At 45.4% G+C, this 22,141-nt stretch overlaps 1 protein-coding gene across 3 annotated transcripts in view; it reads right to left on the bottom strand.

The window, feature by feature from the left end:
• The window catches only part of LOC121272483 (inositol-tetrakisphosphate 1-kinase-like), a 54,736-nt gene that overhangs the window by 6,790 nt on the left and 25,805 nt on the right, over positions 1–22,141 (bottom strand). For 2 of the 3 annotated variants that reach the window (XM_041179081.1, XM_041179080.1), the window contains 6 exons: positions 16,194–16,319; positions 13,237–13,354; positions 10,408–10,506; positions 8,102–8,142; positions 3,927–4,092; positions 1,352–1,419 (listed from right to left, as the gene is read on the bottom strand). In XM_041179081.1, the coding sequence (XP_041035015.1) occupies positions 1,352–1,419; positions 3,927–4,092; positions 8,102–8,142; positions 10,408–10,506; positions 13,237–13,354; positions 16,194–16,277 (576 nt within the window). In that variant the 5' untranslated portion in view covers positions 16,278–16,319. Of the gene's footprint in view, positions 1–1,351; positions 1,420–3,926; positions 4,093–8,101; positions 8,143–10,407; positions 10,507–13,236; positions 13,355–16,193; positions 16,320–16,593; positions 16,647–22,141 lie in introns of all 3 variants that reach the window. The other variant, XM_041179082.1, reaches the window with a different exon arrangement.

Raw genomic sequence — 22,141 nt, 5'->3', positions numbered from 1 at the left:
ATTCTGCCCATTATGCCTTTGCTGGCTCTATGAAGGAGCTATCCAATTAGTCTCACTCCCCCTGTTCTTTCCCCATAGTCCTGCAAATACTTCCTTTTCAAAGTACTTATCCAATCCCCTCATGTGATTGAAAATTGCTATTGAATTTGCTTCCACCGCCCTTATAGGCAGCACATTCCAGACAATCATGGGAGTACCCTCAGTGCAAAGACTGAAATGGTTCAATGAGGAGGTTCACAGAATCCCAGAATGATTACAGCACAGAAGGAGGCCATTCAGCTTATCGTGTCTGTGCTGACCTTCTGAAGGAGCAATGCACCTAGTGCCCTCCCCCACCTTCTCCCCGTATTCTTCCTTTTAAGAAAATAGTCTAATTCCCTCTTGAAGCTTTGATTGAATCTGCCTCCATCACACTTTCAAGCAGCGCATTCCAGATCCTATCCACTTGCTGCATAAAAAGGTTTTCTCTCATATCTGCACTGCTTCTTTTGTCAATCACCTTCAATCTGTGGCTTTGGTTCTTGATCCTTCCACCAATGGGAACACTTTCTCCCTATCTACCCTGTCCAGACCCCTCATGATTTTGAACACCTCTATCAAATCTCCTTTCAACCTTCACTTCTCCGAGGAAAACAGTCCCAATTTCTCCAATCTGTCCATGAAACTGATGTTCCTCATCCCTGGAACCGTACTCGGACTCTTTTCTGCACTGTCTCTAAAGCATTCACATCCTTCCTAAAGTGTGGTGCCCACAATCCTCCAGTTGAGGCCAAACAAACATCTCAGGTTATTCAATATCTCCATAGCAAACAAATTTCTCCTCAAGTCTTCTCTGGCTCTTTTGCCAATTATCTTAGAGAGGGTAATAAAAATAGTCTGGCTGCCATCGTCCCTTACCAGAAAAACAATTTAAAGCAATGAAAATGGGGTGATTATAGTCGGAGATACAAAAGGGCATAATTGGAGGAATGCATAGATATTACAGATTTGTAGATGAGGAGAAATTTCTTCACCCAGAGAGTGGTGAGCCTGTGGAATTCACCGCCACAGAAAGTAGTTGAGGCCAAAACATTGTATGTTTTCGAGAAGGAGTTACATATAGCTCTTGGGGTGAAAGGGATCAAATGATGTGGGGAGAAAGCAGGAGCGGGCTATTGAGTTGGATGATCAGCCATGATCATAATGAATGGTGGAGCAGGTTCGAAGGGCTGAATGGCCTACTCCTGCTCCTAGTTTTTATGTTTCTATGTGTCTGTGTAATTGGTTGAAAGGGATTAGAGAGACAGGGAGGGGTCAAGCCATGGAGGGATTTGAAAACAAGAATGAGCACGGATCAAACGTGGGAACTTACCGCTGTTAAATGTGAGCAGGATTCTGGCTTTGAAACCTCGTGACTGTTAAAGAATATCGTTTTCCTGTCTGAAATACAAAGGCAGAATCCATCAAACTGTGGCACTCTCTCCCTCCCCCAGTATTTGTTTCTCCTCCTCTCTCCTGCACTTGCATTCATTTAGCCCCTTTAACATTCCAAGGTGCTTCACGGGAGTGTCAGACAGAACTCAAATACCGAGGAACATAAGAAAATATTAGAACGGGTGACCAAGTGCTTGGTCAAAGAGTCAGGTTTTAATGGGTGTCTGAATGGAGGAGTGGTAGAGAAGCAGATGGGTTTGAGGAGGGAATTCCAGAGTTTAGGGTCTAAACAGGCTGGTGTTCTCAGCTCCTTTCCAGAGCGAGGCATGGACAACTTATGCAAGGCAAGGAAAGTGGCTGAACAGCTTCCACCTTTACTGTCTCAGACAAAAATTGGGCATCTCCTGTCAGGACAGAGAGCCGAAACATGGAAGTAAACCAGTGTGTCGGGATCCCCAGCATGTGTCACTTCTTCAGTCAGCAGCGACTCCATTGGCTGGGTCATGTGAGCTGAATGAATGACGGTCACATTAATCCCATAGACATGGTCTCTGCTGAGCTTACTATCGGCACGAGACCAACAGGGTCGCCCACAGCTACAAGATAGGGACGTCTGGGAGACCTCAAGTTGACCAGGATCAGAACCGATGTGTGGGGAAGTCCTCGCTGCTGACTGGAGACAAGCAGTCAGGAAGGGCGTGAAAAAAACCAGAGAGGGAAAGAAATAACCAGGTGGCGGAAAAGAGAGCCCACTGGAAAGAAAATACATCAGTCGAGTTCGGGACAATGCTACTGATCTGTGCCAGCTGTGGAAGGGAATGCCACTCACAAATCACCCTCTAAAGCCACAACAGGCAAAGTGACACACACCCCGGGCACAGTCTATCGTCTCCCGACTTGGATATTGGTGCCTGCCTAGAGTCTAGACAGCTGAAGGTATGACCGCCAACGGCACAGCAATAGGGGGCCTATAATTAGCCAAAAAATGTGAGGCAGGAAAACAGTGAGAGGAAAAGTAACAAAACCCAAGCTCATTCAAATCATGGAATGATATAGGTGGATCATTTCAGTCCATCACGCCAAAGTGTTGGCTTTGAAAGAGCTACACAGTTAGTCTCATTCCCTTACTCATTCCACATCACTATACAATCTTTCCTTTTCAAGTATTTATCCAACTCTCTTTTGAAAGTTATTAGTTATTATTGAATCTACTTCCTCCGCCCTTTCAGGCACTGTGTTCCAGATCACAACTCTGTTTTAGAAAATGTTTCCCCATTTCAACTCTCGCTCTTTCTCCAATCTCGCTCTTTCTTAAATTGCCTTAAAGCTGTGTCCCTCTGCCACAGGGAACACTTCCTCCCTATTTACTCTATCAAGATCCTTCACGATTTTGAATACCTGTATCAAATTTCCTCTTAATCCTCTCTGCTCTAAGAAGAACATTCCCAGCTTCTTTCAGTCCCTCATCCCTGGAATTAAGGAGCTGGTTTAACATTGATACCCAACTCCCTCCTAACTCTTTTGACCTCTGCCTCTTCAGATCACCCTGGCGCAGTCCAAGGCAAACGGATGCATCAGAGTTTAGGAGCATAGGAAACAGGAGCAGGAGTAGGCCATTCGGCCCCTCAAGCCTGTTCTGCCGTTCAATTGGATCATCTAGATCTTCTACATCAATGCCATTTTCCCACACTATCCCCATATCCCTGGAAATCTTTAATTTCTAAGAATCTATCAATCTCTGTCTTGAACAAACTCATGACTGAGCTGCCACAGCCCTCCTGGGGTAGAGAATTCCAAAGATTCACCAGCCTCTTGGATGAAGAAGTTCCTCCTCACCTCAGTCCTAAATGGCCTGCCTTTTATTCTGAGGCTGGGTCCCCTGGTTCCAGACTAGCCAGGAGAAACATCCTTCCTACATCTACCCAGTCAACCCCAGTAAGAATTTTGTATGTCTCAACGAGTTCACCTCTCATCCTTCTAACCTCCAAAGAAGACAGGCCCAATCTTCTCAAGCTCAATATAACAATGCCTAACCAACTAACTAACTATTAGAATTGTGACCAAGTTCAACACTTAGAGGTGAGACAGTGGCATAGCAGTGACATCACTATACTAGAAATCCAGAGGCCAAGGCTCTGGGGACCTGGGTTCAAATCCCACCACGGCAGCTGTTGGAATTTAAATTCAATTAATAAAACCTGGAATTGAAAAACTCAGTAACATTGACCATGAAACTATCATTGATTGGGTTGTAAAAACCCATCTGGCTCACTAATGTCCTTTAGGGAAGGAAATCTGCTGGCTTACACGTGATTCCAGGCCCACTCTTAAGTGCCCTCTGAAATAGCCAAACAAGTCACTCAGTTCAAGAGCAATCAGGAGTGGGCAACAAATGCTGGCCTTGCCAGTGACGCCCACATGCCAGGAAGGAATAAATAAAAAGACACTTATCAAGGAATGCCAATAAGGCAGTATAATGCTGGACTGGTATTGAACCCAACAAACACACTAACCTGACTGGCCAACAGCAAAGTTTTTCAAAGATGGCCTCTTTACAACAAAATATGACTGGCCAACAACAAAGGCTTTATAAAGGACAGCGTTGTGGTTGATGAAGCTTTGCAGCACACAGGGAAGACTCACATCCCTCAGGCCATCTTCACTGAAGATAAGAGCCATCTGTGAAGAGAAGGAACAGGGTTACAAAATGAAGAACAGGCTTGACATTTCTATAGCACCTTCCAAGACCTCCCACCATGCTTTACAGTCAACAAAGTTCTTTTTGAAGTGCAGACACTCTTGTAACGTAGATAACGTAGCAGTCAATTTGTGCACAGCAAGATCCCACAAACAATAATGACTGGATTTTTTTTTTTAAAAAGTTGAAGGATAAATATTGGCCCAGGATGCTTCGAAAAACTCTTCTAAATAGTGGACACAGGATCTTTTAGATTCACCCAAGTATGCCCACGCAAATATGCAAGTGGGATTTCGGGTTTAACGTTTCATTCAAAAGACGGTTTCTCCGACAGTGCAGCACTCCCTCAGTACTGTACTGGGAGCATTAGTCTAGATTATGGGCTCATGGCCCTGGAGTGAAACTTGAACCCACAATTTCCCAACCCAGAGCTGGCAATGCTGCCCACTGAGCCACAGTTGACACTCTGGACATATAGCACAGAAGCAGGCCATTCGGCCCAACCACTCCATGCTAGTGTTTATGTTCCAATCTTCCCATCTTTCCTCATCTAAATCTACCATTGTAACCCTTAATTCCCTTCTCCCTCATCTCCTTGTCTAGTTTCCCCTTAAATGCATCTATACTATATCAACCACTCCCTGTGGGAGCAAGTTCCACATTTTCACCACTCTCTGGGTAAAGAAGTTTCTTCTGAATTCCCTATTGGATTTCTTGGGGACTATTTTATATTGACGGCCTCTAGTTCTGCTCTTCCCGACAAGAGGAATCATTCTCTCTGTATCCACGCTATCAAAACCTTTCTGGAGTTTAAAGACCGTGATTAGGTCACCCCTCAGCCTTCAGAGAAAAGAGACCCAGCCCGTTGATCCTTTCCTGATAATGCATACCCCTCATTTCTGGTATCGTCCTGTAAATTTTCTCTGCCCCCTCTCTAGTGTCTCCATATCCTTTTTATATTATGGCGACCAGAACAGCACACAATACTCTATAAGTGTGGTCTAATCAAGGTTCGATACAGGTTCAGCGTAACTTCCCTACTTTTCAAAGCTGTTACACCTCCACCATAAGTAACTACAACTGGGCACTGGGTATAGGCTGAAAGGGAGGACTCGTGGCGCAGTGGGTAGTATCCTTGCCTCTGGGCCAGAAGCTCTGGGTTCAAGTCCCACCTCAGGACTTGATGGATATGGAAAGTGTGTTCATAACATGGCCAAACAAGTTGATCATCAGCCTGTAAATCCTTCCAATACACCTGATGGAAGGTGGTAAGAGAGGGTGAGTTTCCTAGTCAACCATACTGCACAAGGCAATGGCAAACCACCGCAGTATTTTATCAAGCATAATCATGGACCAACCCAAAGGAAGTCCATGGTCACCAACGCCCTCTTAGGTCATGGTATCTGGAGGAGGAGGATAGACAGAAAAGGGGATGACAGCATCTTTTGTCATTGTAAGGATATTAGGAGTAAAATTGACAGGTTTTAGTGCCAACAAGCATTGTGTATTGTCACACAGACCCAGTTTAAATACAACTGCTGGTGCATCAAGGGAACTCAAAGACTATTAGAACTTGCAAAAGTAGCTCAGGTCAGATAAAGAAGTGCAAGAACCTGAAATGATGGGACAAGCAGAACTGGTAAAGAGATGGACTCTAATACGTACGGACATACAAATTAGGAGCATTAGGCCATTCGGCCCCTCGAGCCTGCTCTGCCATTCAAGAAGGTCATGGCTGATCTGGCTGTGACCTCATTGCCACTATCCTGCCTACCCCCGACACCCTTTGTTTCCCTCGTTAGTCGAGAATTTATCTACCCCGGCCTTAAAGATGTTCAATGACCCTGCCTCTACCGCTCGCTGGGGAACAGAGTTCCACACACTCATGACCATCCATCACTTTAACCGCCTGAGCTGTGAGCAAGAATGCTCATGTTCTGCCAATATGTCTAAACCTGATCAAGCAGAGTCAGAAAAGCAGACAGTATACGCAGTGCCAAGATGGGAAGGTGAAACTGGGAGAGTGCCAACACTGACAAGCTATAAATAAAAACAAGAAATTGCTGGAAATACTCAGCAGGCCAGGTCAGCATCTGCAGTAAGAAACAGGGTTAATGGTTCAGGTAGGGGATGCGCTTTCATCTGTTTATTTGTGCTGATCAAGGGTCACTCTGACTTGAAACAATAACTCCGTTTCTCTCCACAGGAGCTGCCCGGCCTGCTGCGTGCTTCCAGTAATTCCTGCTCTCACTTCAGATTTCCAGCGTCCATAAGTATTTTGCTTTTGAATGACTAAGTTTTGATGATTTGACTAAAAAAGGGGTTTAAGGACATGACGGCTTTGAGTTTTAGAGGTTGAGATGCCACGCTGGACGCTGGTGGGGGTAATGGGACAACTCTCTCTAGCGCCCTCCCACCCCCCACCCCGGGAAAGACGGGATTATTTTCTCTGTAAACCACTGAACTGGAACAATATTCATTTCGGTGTGACATGAAGAACTGTTGGATCCAGTCAGAATCTATTACACCACTCCTTCCCCCCGTGTGGATCTCTGTTCAGTCACGTCTCTGTGAAACTGGTGACTGAAAGCGTGTGTGACAATGTTAGAAACACAGGTCCCTTTAAGAGTAAACCAGGGCTAGCCTCAGAGCGAATTGAGAGCAGGTGATGCTCATTGAAGCCTGGAATTAAAGAGCTGGGTTTCCCCCTAAGTTGGGCTTGGCCTAAATAGCCAAGTGGTTATGGTACTGGGTTTGTAACCCTAAGATTAAGAGTTCAAATCTCACTATGAAACAATGTAACTTCATCTGAATAGGAACAGATGGAAATGGGTTTGTACTCGAAAGAGTTACACTGTTTAAAAGATTATCAAGAGTTCAAATCTCACAATGGCAAACTATGAAACATTGTCCCTAACATCAGAGAGTATTACACTCATCAGATGTTTCATCTTGATGATAAAACTGGTATTGGGGAATGAAACATATTCCCCCCAAGTTGGGGGTTGGTTCTGGGACCGGACCGGACCCGACCCAGAAGGGAAGAGTGGAAACTGGCATTTGTTCTGAACTATAGATTAACAATAAAACAGTTGTGATTCACAGAATGTCTTCAGCTGCCTGATTCGGTAAATAGATATCCACCTATTAAACAGTGTGCACAAATATGCCAATACTGCCCATTGGCATGGAGAGCAATGTTTCCTATGCCAAGCGAGGTTCCATGTGTGGGAAACACCTGTAACTGTATGTTTTCAGGCCTGTGTGCATTTCACCCCTGTCCCTTCTAAATCCCCGATTAGGCCTCAATCACGTTGAGGCCTGCGTCCAGTTCTGGGCAGCACGTTTTAGGGAGGCCTTAACGGCTGAGAGAGAGCAGGTGATGACTTACCGGAAGTGGGGGTAGTAGGGATGAGGCACTAGAGAAGTTGGGATTGTTCCCCTTATCAGAGAAGATTCAGGGGAGATTTAATAGAGATGTTCAAAATAGTGAAAGGACACAGTTTTAGGATAATAGACCTAAAAGTGCCAGGGGGAGATGAGGAGAATATGTTTTTTACACAGCGAGTTGTTGTAATCTGGAATGTACTGCCTGAAAGGGCGGTGGAAGCAGATTCGATACTAACTTTCAAAAGGAAATTGGATAAGTATTTGAAAGGGAAACATTTGAAAGGGAGAAAAATACTGGGGAAGAGCAGGGGTGGCAGTGGGACTAATTGGATTAGCTCCTTCAAAGTGCTGGCTCAGGCATGATGGGCTGAATGGCCTCAGCCTGTGTGTGTGTGTGTGATTTACTTTTGGACTTCCTCATTAAGCAGTGGACAGGGATATTATTGGGTTTAACCCTTAAATCACAAACAATTATCATTGATAAGATGCCAAAGGCACTCAGCTCTATTCTGCGCCATGCAAGATTAGAAATAATTCCACAACAAGTGCTTACTGCATCTAAACATGAATATAAATATGATATTTAAGATTGCTACTCACATCATGGGAGCTTGACCCCTGTGCAACCCTGGTTTTACAAACTGAAAAAGGAAGAAATCAAAAATTAAATTAAATTAAACCCATTCTCCAAGTAACGGGTCAAAATGGTTCAGAGTCCCTGGGGAAGGTAAGTCTGGAAGTCCAACAATGTGACGATGACTAATTTTTAGTGATGTTGGTTGAGGGATAAATATTGGCTCTCTGTACACAAAGGAGAATTACCCCCTGCTCTTCTTTGAATGGTGGCTGTGGGATCTTTTACCTCCACCTGAGGCCTTGTTTTAATGCCTCAACTGAAAGATGGCACCTCCAAGCACACACACTGGACTGGCATTCGCCTCACATCCCCATTCTGACACTTCGCTGTGTGCCCGCACTTTCCAGCAATGGTCACAGGGCAGCAATCAGGAGCAGGGATCCTGAATAGACACCACCCCCCACCCCAACCCAAACCACACCCGCCCCCTAGCCAGTGATACTGAGGCCAACTGGAGTAGCCCTTACTGTCTCATTGGCTGGAATCAGTTAGTTCAGGACAAGGTGGGACCATCCATGTGTATTTGGCTCAGGTAAACACTTGTCAAATGAGGTTTTATTAAACGTCCCTTTATTAAATGTCAATATTAATCAGCATTTTCTTTCCTTTCCTCCAGTGACCTACACCCTCAGCATGCAGACTGCAGCATGTTACACACGGGCTAACACAGAGCGTGTTACACACAGCCAGAACACATTCCACATACAGATAGAACACCGTCTGTGGCGCCTTCTCAGACAAGAACACAACAGTAGTTTCATAACATGAAAACTGAGAGAACAGCAGGCAGGGGTGATGAGAAAGAGAGAGAGGAAAGTGGGGGGGAGAGAGAGAAAGAGAGAGGGTGAGAGAGAAAAGAGGGAGGGAGAAAGAATGAAAAACATGCATTTCTATGACACCTTTCACAACCACCAGATGTTCGAAAGCACTACAGCCAATGAAGTACTTTTGTAGTGTAGTCACAGTTGCAGTGTAGGAAATGGACAGCAAATTTGTACACAGTAAGCTCCCACAAACAACTGATAATGACCAAATAATTGCTTTATCTTGATTGAAGGATAAATATTGACCAGAGCACCAGGGAGAACTCCCCTGTTCTTCAAAATAGTTTTCTGTCTACCTGAGAGGACTATTGTTTGACATCTAATCTGAATGACAGAACCTCTGGCAGTGCGACACTCCCTCGGTACTGCACTGGGAGTATCAGCCTAGATTTTGTGCTCAAGTCCTGCATGGGGCTTGAACCCATAGAGGCAGCAAGGCATCAGAGAGAGAGTGGGAGAGGGAAGGGTGAAAACAAGAGGGAGCAAGAGATGTTGAGAGAGAGGACAAGCAAGAGAGTGTGAGAGAGAGCAAGAGAGGGAGGGTGAGTGAGAGTGAGAGTGAGAGAGAGCAAGAGAAGGTTGACAAGAGAGGGAGGCAGAGAGCGAGTAACAGAATGAGAAAACAAGCAGAGTGAGAGAGAATGAGAAGGGCAGGATAAAGAGTGAAAAGGCAAAAAAAGACACACACTAGGTAATGAGAGCCACTGAAAGGCACAGACACAGATACACACGCACACACAGATGCTGACACACACACAGACACACACTGACACACACACACAGATGCTGACACAGACACTCACACTCACACTCACACTCACACTCACACTCACACTCACACTCACACACAGACAGACACTGACACTGACACACAGACACACACAGACACTGACACACAGACACACACAGACACTGACACACACAGACATTGATACTGACACAGACACTGACACACTGACACACAGACACTGACACACAGACACTGACACACAGACACTGACACACAGACACACACACTGACACACACACTGACACACACACTGACACACACACTGACACACACACTGACACACACACACACACTGACACACACACACACACACTGACACACACACACACACACAGACAGACACTGACACTGACACACAGACAGACACTGACACTGACACACAGACACTGACACTGACACACAGACACTGACACTGACACAGACACAGACATTGACACACACACAGACACAGACAAAGACACACACACAGACACAGACAAAGACACACACACAGACACAGACAATGACACACACACAGACACAGACATTGACACACACAGAGATTGATACTGACACAGACACAGGCACTGACACACAGACACTGACACACAGACACTGACACACAGACACTGACACACAGACACTGACACACAGACACTGACACACAGATACTCACTGAGTGGAAAGGTCAATTTTTGTTCTTTAATCAGGTGCAGGATCTCGCTCTGGTTTCCTGTCGCCAGTTCCAGATATGGAGGATTGCAGAACTGATTATCTAGGGTATAGAAAGTACTTTTTTTTTAAAAAAGGGAAATGAGAGAGAGAAATAAGGATCCTAACAGGAATGGCCGTACCAGAACTCCATTCACACCACTGTGAGCAACAACAGACAAACGGTCTTACCTGTAGCAGATGTCTGTGGGGAGGAGGGGAATAGTCTTTATTTAAGTATCTATAGTATTGGACTGCTTCATGAAGAGCATCACAGGCAGTTAAAGCAAAGATAACAAACAGGTTTCCAAAATGCCATGAGGTGGGAATACTGTTCTGGGGCAACTTGCTACTAAGAGGAATACATTACTCATTAACAGGTATTTCTGAGGCCAATAATATTCAGAAAAACATGATTCCATGCCAGAATTTAAGAACACAGAAATAGAGGCAGTAGATCATATGACCCATCGAGTCCGCTGCGCCATTCAGTACGATCTTGGCTGATCTTGGGCTTCAACCCCAATTTCCCACGTGCTCCCCATTTGCTTTAATTCCCTGAGCGAATAAAAATCTGTCTCTCCCAGCCTTGATTGTTCGACAATTGAGCATCTACAACCCTCTGGGGCAGAGAATTCCAAAGATTCTCAACCCTTTGAGTGAAGTAATTTCTCTTCATCTCAGTCCGAAATGATTGACCCCTTATCCTGACACGGTACCCCTGTGCTCTCTGACCCCCCCAGCCAGGGGGAAACAACCTCTCAGGATCTACCCTGTCAAACCCCTTCAGAATTTGGACGGCTCTAATCTGCCAGTTTGACTTTGCTTGGTCATTACTTTAAATTAAACGGAGTTATTAAAAGACACCTGGATCGATTTCCATTGCTTTGCCTCTGTATGGATGATGACTGCCTGAAGATAGGATTGGCAGCCTCAACGTTGGCATCGCCAACTCGGGTCAGGTGTATTCCTGGGAGGCTTCATTACATGAACCAGTACCTCCCAACTGCCCCCACCATTGGCTGCCCGTCCCCTCTATCCAAGCCTTCCCATGGTCCCTTTGGAAATCTTCATTGCCTGATTGGACGATTCTTGACAGTAGGTCAAAGAACCTTTTTTCCCAGCATTGCTAATATTTTCCTTAAATGAACATAAGAGTTCAAAGAAAACGGAATTTCTTGTTTACTGCGCCCAATGATATTTTTTCATCACAGCAGAGTCCTGGGGATTCACATTCAGTTCCTGAAGACTCCTGCAGCCAAGCCTGTGAGGATGGCAACCCCGTCTTCATGCCCCTTGAGCAGTGGCGATGCGGAGGGTGCCATTTTGAAAGCGGCCTAACGCTGGGTGTCCACCGCTCGGGCCCGCACTCAATCCCAGACTGCCTGCAGCTCCTGCAAGCTCCAGTTCACAGAATGGTTACAGCACAGAAGGAGGCTATTCAGCCCATCGTGCCCATGCTGGCTCTCTGCAAGAGCAACTCACCTAGTCCCTCTTACTCACCCCTCCCTCCCCCAACCCACCCCCAATCCCTGCAAATCTTTCTCTTCAGGGGCTGGTTTTATATTTCACTTTTGGTTGTCAGAAAACATTACAAAAATGATTTTAAATAATAATTTGCTAGCTGCCAAACTGCCCACAACTCTCGTCGAGGAATGGGTAAGCACTGTTGTCATGGGAGCAACAAGTCACGGCAGCCATTTTGTACTGGCACTACCACGCAAAGCAATTAATATGGGGAAGTGATGACTTAGTGATATTGTTGCTAGGCAATGCTCTGGGGACCTGGGTTTGAATCCCGCCACAGCAGATGGTGGAATTTTAATTCAATAAAAATCTGGAATTGTGACAAACCCATTTGGTTCACTAATGCCCTTTAGGGAAGGAAATCTGTCTGGCCTACATGTGACTCCAGACCCGCAGCAATGTGGTTGACTCTGAAGTGCCCTCTCAGTTGTACCAAACCGCTGCAAAGTCACAAGAAAGGAATGAAACTGGACGGACCACCCGGCATCGACCCAGGCACTGTGGGCGTACCTACACCAAATGGACTGCAGTGGTTCAGGAAGGCATCTCACCACCACTAGGGATGGGCAATAAATGCTGGCCCAACCAGCAAAGCCCACAACCCATGGATGAATAAAAAAAAATGCTTTTATGTTAGCCATGAACCATAAAGTATCTCATAGAAAATAGGAGCAGGAGCCCTCTTTGAGCCTACTCCACTACTCAATATGATCATGGCTGATCCTCTATCTCAACGCCATAGTCCTGCTCTCTCCCCATACTCTTGGGCTCCTTTAGTGTCTAGAAATCTATGTATTTCCTTCTTAAATATATTCAGTGACTTGGCCACCACAGCCTTCTGGGGGTATAGAGAACTGCAAGGGTTCACCACCCTCCAAGTGAAGAAATGTCTCCTCATCTCAGTCCTAAATTGCCTACCCCATATCCTGAGATTGTGACCCCTTGTTCTGGAACCCCCCAAGTCAGAGGAAACATCATCCCTGCATCTAGTCTATCCAGCACTGTCAGAATTTTATACATTTCAAGAGGGCCCTGAATACAGGCCTAGTCAACTCAATCTCTCCTCATATGACAATCCTGCCATCCCAGGAATCTCATCTCCTAGATGGAACAACAAACTCACCACTGCAGGAAGGCAAGGTCTCGGTTTAATGCCTCAATTTAACACTGGGACTTCTGACAAAGCTGCATTCCATTTAACGCTGCACCAGGGCCTTGAGCTCTGGAACCCACAACACAACAGTGCCCAAAATCAGAGGGAACCAACCTTGGTCCAAGGCCTGCAACTCCTGAATAAGTTTGTAGGATTGAAAACGATCAGAAAGTCTTCGCATCGCAGGCAAGGGATCCAAAATGATAGTCTGAGGGTGTGCTTCAACATAATCCTGGAATTAAAGGGTTAAAAATAAAACCAACAGTCACAAGAAAGAGCATTTCTATAGCACCTTTTGCAACCTCAGGACCTCCCTAAGTGCTTTACATTCAAAGTAGTGATTAAGTGTAGTCACTGTTGTAATGTAGGAAAAGCGGCAGCCAATTTGCGCACAGCAAGCTCCCACACACAGCAATAACCAGATCATCCCTTTTTAAAAAAATACTGTTTGTTGAGGGATAAATGGTGGCCCCAGGAAGAATTCCCCTGGTCATCTATGAGGAAATGTCATTGTTGAGCTGAATTCCACTCTCAGCGCCATGTCTTAAACCGGTGCGTACAGACGAGTGACAGAACAGATGAATCGGATGAAGGTAAAATGGGTTTAGAAATTATTGGTCCAGCTCCTCGAGGCACCATTTAACTGCCCACAATTCATAGGATATACAGGATAGAAACAGGCCATTTGGCCCAACTGATCCATGCTGGTGTTGATGCTCCACATGAGTCTCTGCCCATCTCACTTCATCTCACCCTATCAACATATCCTTCTATCCCTCTCGCCCTCATCTACTTATCCAGATTCCCCCTAAATGTGTCAACGTTATTTGCCTCACCCACTCCCTTGAGGTACAAATTTCACATTCTCACCGCTCTCTGGGTAAAGAGGTTTCTCCTTTTAATTAATGGCTCTCTGGGATTGCATGAGGCAAGGTGGATGTGGGTCTGGGGTAGTAACTGGAAGAGACCTAGAATCCTTTAAGTGGAAGGAGAGATTTAATGTAATAGTTTACAGGTTAACCTCCCCACTCAACCCTACCAGACTAACCACAATGATGGTCAGTGGTGGACATCGCAATTAAGGAAATTAATCGAAACCATGTGACAGCTAAACTGAGATCCCTTGTTGCCAAGAATGGGAACCATTCCACACCTTTCCCATTCCTTACCCTGATGGTTTTTCTTCTTGATTCATGGGACGTGGGCATCGCTAGCAAGGTCAGCATTTATTGCCCTTCCCTAATTGCCCTTGAGAAGGTGGTGATCAGCCACCATCTTGAAGCTGAGAGGCAAGTTAAGCCACTGCAGAGTCAACCACATTGCTGTGGGGTTGCCAACTGTGATTAAATGTATTCCTGGAAGTTTCGTCACACAACTTGCCCCATGCTCCAACCGATAGGCGGTCAACACGTCCATCCTTCCTACCGCCTTCCTACGCCAATTGGAAAGCAAAAAGACTCATTACCCAACTGGATAATGCTTGAACGTCAGCCCAACACCCCTCCACCCCTCCACCCCCCCAACCCCCCACCCCCCACTTCATTTTCAATATCTGGTAAAAGGAAATTTTCAAAGAAAATGAAAATAATAAACAAACATTTTTCAATGTCCCGATGATTTTTCTCCAGTGTCCTGGAGATTGATCTTCAATTCCTGGAGACTTCAGCCTGAAGGCCTAGCTGTGTAAAGACCCAGCAGTCACATGTAGGCCAGACCAGATATGGGTGGCAGATTTCATTCCCTAAAAGGCATTCGAGAACATGATGGGTTTTTAGAACAATCCAGTTGCTTGTATGGTCAATTACTGGCACCAGCATTTTATCGCAGGTTGACTTCATTAATTGGATTTAAATCCCACCCCCCCGCCCCCCCCACCTCCCCCCACCAGCTGCCATGGTGGGATTTGAACTCACGTAACACAAAGACTGTTCTACCTTACACCCACTCAGAAATATAGAGGGGGAACTTTAGCTATTGTGGAGGGGCTGGAGAAGCTGGGATTGTTCTCCCTAGAACAGAGAAGGTGAAGCGAAATTTGATAGGGGGTGTTTAAAATCACAGGCGGACTTGATAGAGTGAATGAGGTGAAACTGGGTTCCGTTGGCAGAAGGGTCGGTAATGAGGTGTACACAGATTTACAGTGACTAGCAGAAGAACCAGAGATGACATGAGGATTTTTTTTTTTGGTTTTTATGCAGTGAGCTGTTAGGATCTGGAATGTGCTGTCTGAAAGGGTGACAAAAGCAAATTCACCTTTCAAAGGAGAACTCAATAAATAACTTATATTTATATAACACCTTTAATGTAATGAAACGTCCCAAGGCACTTCACAGGAGCACTATAAAACAAAGTATGACACCGAGCCACATGAGGAGATATCAGGTCAGATGACCAAAAGCTTAGTCAAAGAGATAGACTTTAACAAGTGTCCTAAAGGAGGTAAGTGAGGTAGAGAGATGAAGAGGTTTAGGGAGGGGATTCCAGAGCTTGGGGCCCAGGCAGCTGAAGGCACTGCCACCAATGGTGAAGCGATTAAAACCAGGTCTGCTCGAGAAGCCAGAATTAAAGGAACACAGAGATCTCGGAAGGCTGTGGGGCTGGAGAAGATTACAGAGATAGGGAGGGGCAAGGCCATGGAAGGATTTGAAAACAAAGGTGAGAATTTTAAAATCAAGACTTTGCTTGACCAGGAGCCTGTAGGTCAGCGAGCACAGGGGTGAGAGGGGAACGGCACTTGGTGCAAATTAAGAGAGAGAGGCAGCAGATTTTTGAATGACCTCATGTTTACAGCAGGTAGAATGTGGGAGACCAGCCAGGCGTAAGTTGGTATAGTCGAGCCAAGAGGTAATGAAAGCATGAGTGAGGGTTTCAGCAGCAGATGAGCTGAGGCAGGGGCAAAGTTGTGGAGGTGGAAATAGGGGGTCTTAGTGATGGGGGGAATATCTTAACAGTGCTGTGGCAAAAGAGCAGGGGTGAGTGAGTCTGGCTCTTTCCAAGAGCCGGCAGAGTAGTGAAGGACCAAATGTACTCCTCCTGTCCTGTATGATTCTTGGTGTCAATGACTTGCTTACCTGAAATTTCTGGATGAGCTGCTGCGACTGTGCGTCCTTCTGATCTGCCTCCAGCATCAAATCTGAAAGTTTGTGAATGATCATATCAAAGGGTCCCTGATCTTCGATCGATTTGGTAAGATCGATCTACAAAACAACAGCCAGGAATAATTAACAATTTTATAAGCAAATCCAGAGCAAAGTTGCATTGACTGCATCAAATCCTATAATGGAATGCTGTCACCAAAAGAGTTCAGATTTGTGCTCAATACGCTTTCCCTTAACAATTCTTAACTCTGTTTACAGCCCAAGTCTGTGCAGAACTAAATCCCACTCCCATATGTGGGGAAACTCTCCCAGGACCTCTAACACAGCACCTGCAAGAGAATACAAGCCTATAACCAAACAGGACTATCCTTACCTCCAGCTCCTAATCTCCCTGTCGTGCCTTCAACTGCAGCAATTTCATCAACACTTGAAGCAAAGGAGATTGAGAAGAGAGTTGGTAGAGCTGTGCAAGATTATGACAGATTTATAGACAAAGAAAAGTTGTTCCCATTTGCTGATGGTACAAAGGTTACGGGGCACAGTTCTAGTGCTGGGGCCTCAACTATTTACAATCTATAATAATGACTTGGTTGATTTAGGGGGAGAAGGTGACATAGTGCTAATGTCATTGGACTAGTAATCCAGAGGCCCAGCCTAATGCTCTGGGTACATGGGTTCAAATCCCATTACAGTGACTGTGAAACTATTATCAATTGTAAAAACTGGCTCACTAATGTCCTTTGAGGAAGGAAATCTGCTACCCTTACCTGCTCTGGCCTACATGTGAGTCCAGACACACAGCAATGTAGTTGACTCTTAACTGCCCTTGAAATGGCCTAGTAGGACACAAAGGCAATTAGGGAACAAATGCTAGTCTTGCCAGCAACACTACATCCCATGAAAGAATCATCCTTTTTAAAAATGAAGGGACCAATTATATGGTTGCGAAACTTACTCTACAAAAGACTAGGTTGTAAAGAGGATATCAGGAGTCTGCAAAAGCATATAGAAGGGTTAAGTGACTGGGCAAAAATTTGGTAGATGGGGTATAATGTGGGAAAATGTGAGCTTGTCAACTTTGGCAGGAAGAATAGAGAAGCAGCATATTATCTAAATGGAGAGAGATCACAGAATCAAGGGTACAGAGGGATCTGGGTGTCCTGGCACATGGATCATTAGAAGTTAGTATGCAGGTACAGCAAGTGATTAGAAAGGCAAATGGAATGTTATCGTTTATTGCTGAGGGTTCGGAAAAGTAGGGAAATATTGCTACAGTTGTATAGGGTGTTGGTAGACCACATCTGGAGTACTGTGCACAGTATTGGTCTCTTTACTTAAGGAAATATATTATTGCATGAGAAATAGTTCAAAGAAGACCATAAGACCATAAGTCATAGGAGCAGAAATTAGGCCTTTCAGCCCATCGAGTCTGCTCCGCCATTCAATCATGGCTGATAAGTTTCTCAACCCCATTCTCCCGCCTTCTGCCCGTAACCTTTGATCGCCTTGCCAGTCAAGAACCTATCTATCTCGGTCTTAAATACACTCAATGACCTGGCCTCCACAGCCTTCTGTGGCAATGAATTCCATAGATTCACCACTCTTTGGCTAAAGAAGTTTCTCCTCATCTCTGTTCTAAAAGGTCTTCCCTTTACTCTGAGGATGTGCCCTTGGGTCCTAGTCTCTCCTACTAATGGAAACATCTTCCCCACGTCCACTCTATCCAGGCTTTTCAGTATTCTGTAAGTTTCAATCAGATCCCCCCTCATCCTTCTAAACTCCATCGAGTATAGACCCAGAGTCCTCAAACGTTCCTCATATGTTAGCCTTTCATTCCTGGGATCATTCTCGTGAACCTCCTCTGGACCCTCCCCAGGGCCAGCACATCCTTCCTGAGATACGGGACCCAAAATTGCTCACAATATTCTAAATGTGGTCTGACCAGAGCCTTATAAAGCCTCAGCAGCACATCCTTGCTTTTACATTCCAGTCCTCTTGAAATAAATGCCAACATTGCATTTGCCTTCCTAACTACCAACTCAACCTGCAAGTTGACCTTAAGAGAATCCTGGACTAGGACTTCCAAGTCCCTTTGCACTCCAGATTTCTGAATTCTCTCCTCATTTAGAAAATAGTCTATGCCTCTATTCTTCCTACCAAAGTGCATGACCTCAACTTCCCCACATTGTATTCCATCTTCCACTTCTTTGCCCATTCTCCTAACCTGTCCAAATCCTTCTGCAGCCTCCCCGCCTCCTCAATACTACCTGTCCCTCCACCTATCTTTGTATCATCTGCAAACTTAGCCAGGATGTCCTCAGTTCCTTCATCTAGATCATTAATGTATAAAGTGAAATGTTGTGGTTCCAACACTGACCCTGCAGAACTCCACTAGTCACTGGCCGCCATCCTGAGAAGGACTCCCTTATCCCCACTCTCTGCCTCCTGCCAGACAGCCAATCTTCTATCCATGCTAATACCTTGCCTCTAACACCATGGGCTCTTATCTTACTGAGCAGCCTCCTATGCGGCACCTTGTCAAAGGCCTTCTGGAAGTCCAAGTAGATAACATCCATTGGCTCTCCTTTGTCTAACCTACTTGTTACCTCCTCAAAGAATTCTAACAGATTTGTCAGGCATGACCTCCCTTTGATGAAACCATGCTGACTTTGCCCTATTTTACCATGCACTTCCAAGTATTCTGAAATCTCATCCTTAATAATGGACTCTAAAATCTTATCAACGACCGAGGTCAGGCTAATCGGCCTGTAATTTCCCGTCTTTTGCCTCACTCCCTTCTTAAACAGGGGGGTTACATTAGCGATTTTCCAGTCCTCTGAGACCCTCCCTGACTCCAGTGATTCCTGAAAGATCACCACTAACGCCTCCACTATCTCTTCAGCTATCTCCTTCAGAACTCTGGGGTGTAATCTATCTGGTCCAGGTGATTTATCCACCTTCAGACCTTTCAGTTTTCCTAGCACCTTCTCCTTGGTAATGGCCACCATACTCACCTCTGCCCCCCGACTCTCTTGAACTTTGGGGATGTTACTCATGTCTTCCACCGTGAAGACTGATGCAAAGTACCTATCCAGTTCCTCTGCCATTTCTTTGTTCCCCACTACTACTTCTCCAGCGTCATTTTCCAGCGGCCCAATGTCCATTTTCACCTCTCTTTTACCCTTTGTATATCTAAAAAAACTCTTGCAATCTTCTTTTATATTACTGGTTAGTTTACCCTCATATTTAATCTTCTCCCTCCTTATTTCTTTTTTAGTTGTCCTCTGTTGGTCTTTGTAGGCTTCCCAATCCCCTGGTTTCCCACTGCTCTTCGCCGCATTGTATGCTTTCTCTTTAGCTTTTATGCTGTCCGAGTCCCCTTGTCAGCCATGGTTGCCTCGTCCTCCCTTTAGTATGCTTCTTCTTCCTAGGGATGAATTTTTGCTGTGTTTCCCAAATTACTCCCAGAAACTCCTGCCATTGCTGTTCCACTGTCTTTCCTGCTAGGCTCATCTCCCAGTCAATCCTGGCCAGCTCCTCCCTCATTCAACTGTAATACCGTTACATCTGATTCCAGCTTTTTCCTCTCAAATTGCAGGGTAAATTCTATCATATTATGGTCACTTCCTCCTAAGGGCTCCTTCACCTTAAGCTCCCTTATCAAATCTGCCTCATTACACATCACTAAATCTAGAATGGCCTGTTCCCTAGTGGGCCCCACCACAAGCTGCTCCAAAAAGCCATCTCGTAGACATTCCACAAATTCCCTTTCTTGGGATCCACTACCAACCTGATTTTCCCAGGCTACCTGCACATTGAAATCCCCCATGATCACTGTAACCTTGCCTTTCTTACACGCCTTTTCTATCTCCTGGTGTATCTTGTGCCCCACATCCTGACTACTGTTCGGAGGCCTGTACATAACTCCCATTATGGTTTTTTTACCTTTGCGGTTCCTCAGCTCTACCCACACAGATTCTACATCATCTGACCCCACGTCATTTCTTGCTATCGATTTAATTTCAGTTTTTACTAACAAAGCAACCCCACCCCCTCTGCCAACCTGCCTATCGATAGGATGTATATCCTTGGATATTTAGCTCCCAGTCCTGATCCCCTTGCAGCCATGTCTCCGTGATGCCCACCACATCATACCTGCCAATTTCAATCTGCGCCACAAGCTCATTTACCTTATTTTGTATACTGCGTGCATTCAGATACAACACCTCAGTCCTGTATTTCCTGTCCCCTTTCTCATTGTTGTCCCTTTATCTGATGTGCTTGAAGTTAGATTCCTAGCCCTTTCCAAACACTCTGTCCTATTTTGTGTTCTGGGGACTTTAATAGCCTCTCCTTGGCTCTCCTTTTCAGTCTTTTCATAATTTTCCATGAAGTTGAATCCACCCCCCCACACGCTAACCTGCTGCTTTGTTTCCCATTAGTCATACTTCTTGAAGTTTTACCCTTCCCTCCCCTCACTTTCTAGTTTAAAGTCCTGTTGACCACCCTATTCACCCTTCTCGCTAGAACATTGGTCCCAGATTGGTTCAGGTGGAGACCATCCCAACGGTACAGATCCCTCCTGTTCCAATACTGATGCCAGTGCCCCACGAAATGGAACTCCTCTTTCCTGCACCACTCCTTTAGCCACGTGTTTACTTCCCTTATTCTCGCGTCCCTATGCCAATTTGCACATGGCTCAGGCAGTAATCCGGAGATTATAAACCTTGAGGACCTGTTCTTTAATTTAGTTCCTAGTTCCTGATAATCCCCAAACAGGTCCTCTTTCCTAGCCTTACCTATGTTATTTGTCCCGACGTGGACAACAACAACTGGATCCACCCCCTACCTCTCCAATATCCTTTCAAACCAGTCAGAGATGTCCCTCACCCTGGCACTGGGCAGGCAACATACCATGCGGGACTCTCGATCCTGCTTACAAAGGAAGCTATCAATTCCCCCAATTATAGAATCCCCTACAACTACCACTTGTCTTTTTGCTCCCCCTCATGAATGGCCTCCTGTGCCACGGTGCTGTGGTCAGCTGGCTCATCCTCCCTACAGCCCTGTTCCTCATCCACACAGGGAGCAAGTACCTCGTACCTGTTGGATAAGGTCAAGAGCTGAGGCTCCTCTGTTTCTGAACACAGGATCCCTCTACCTGCCTCACTTGCAGTCACACCCTGCTGACCCTGACCACTGACCGGACTGAGGTACTTAATCTACCGATGTGACCGCATCCTGATACAAAGTGTCCAGGTAGCTCCCCTCCTCCCGGATGTGCCACAGTGTCCGGAGCTCGGACTCCAGCTCATCAATTCTGAGCCGGAATTCCTCCAGCAACCAACACTTGCTGCAGATGTGGTCACTGCGGCTCGCAATGGGATCTGCCAGCTCCCACATCATACAGCTACAGTACATCACCTACCCAGCCATCTCGTCTTAGATAATTAGTTTATTAATTAGTTTTGCAGTGTTTTTTATTCAAATTTGGTGCACATTTCCTACCAACCAATCAGGTCACAGCTTTTCTGTGATGTCACTTTTTCAGTTTTGGGCTGAACAGCAACGAGAAGGTTGTACTCAACTAATTCCAGGGAATTTCCTTGTAAAAACTGCTTCTGGAACCAGTCCAAAGTTAACAACTCCAGACTTGGCCAAGTGCTTCATAAAATACAAACAGAAATCAATCTATCCAAACAATTGGTTAACAAAAATCATTCATGAGGTTAGCGTTATCATTGGTATTGATTATATCCGCTACAGGTTTATTCAGGAGTAAAGGCAGGGTATGCAGTAGCACAGTGGTTATGTTGCTGGACTATTAATTTGGACAGCTGTGTTATCTAGAGACTTTAGTTCAAATCCCACCACGGCAGCTGAGGGAATTTAAATTTAATTCACTAAATAAATCTGGAATG

Source organism: Carcharodon carcharias, chromosome 34 (assembly GCF_017639515.1).
Source record: "Carcharodon carcharias isolate sCarCar2 chromosome 34, sCarCar2.pri, whole genome shotgun sequence".
Taxonomy (NCBI): Eukaryota; Metazoa; Chordata; class Chondrichthyes; order Lamniformes; family Lamnidae; genus Carcharodon; species Carcharodon carcharias.
This window is presented reverse-complemented; position numbering and strand designations above follow the sequence as displayed.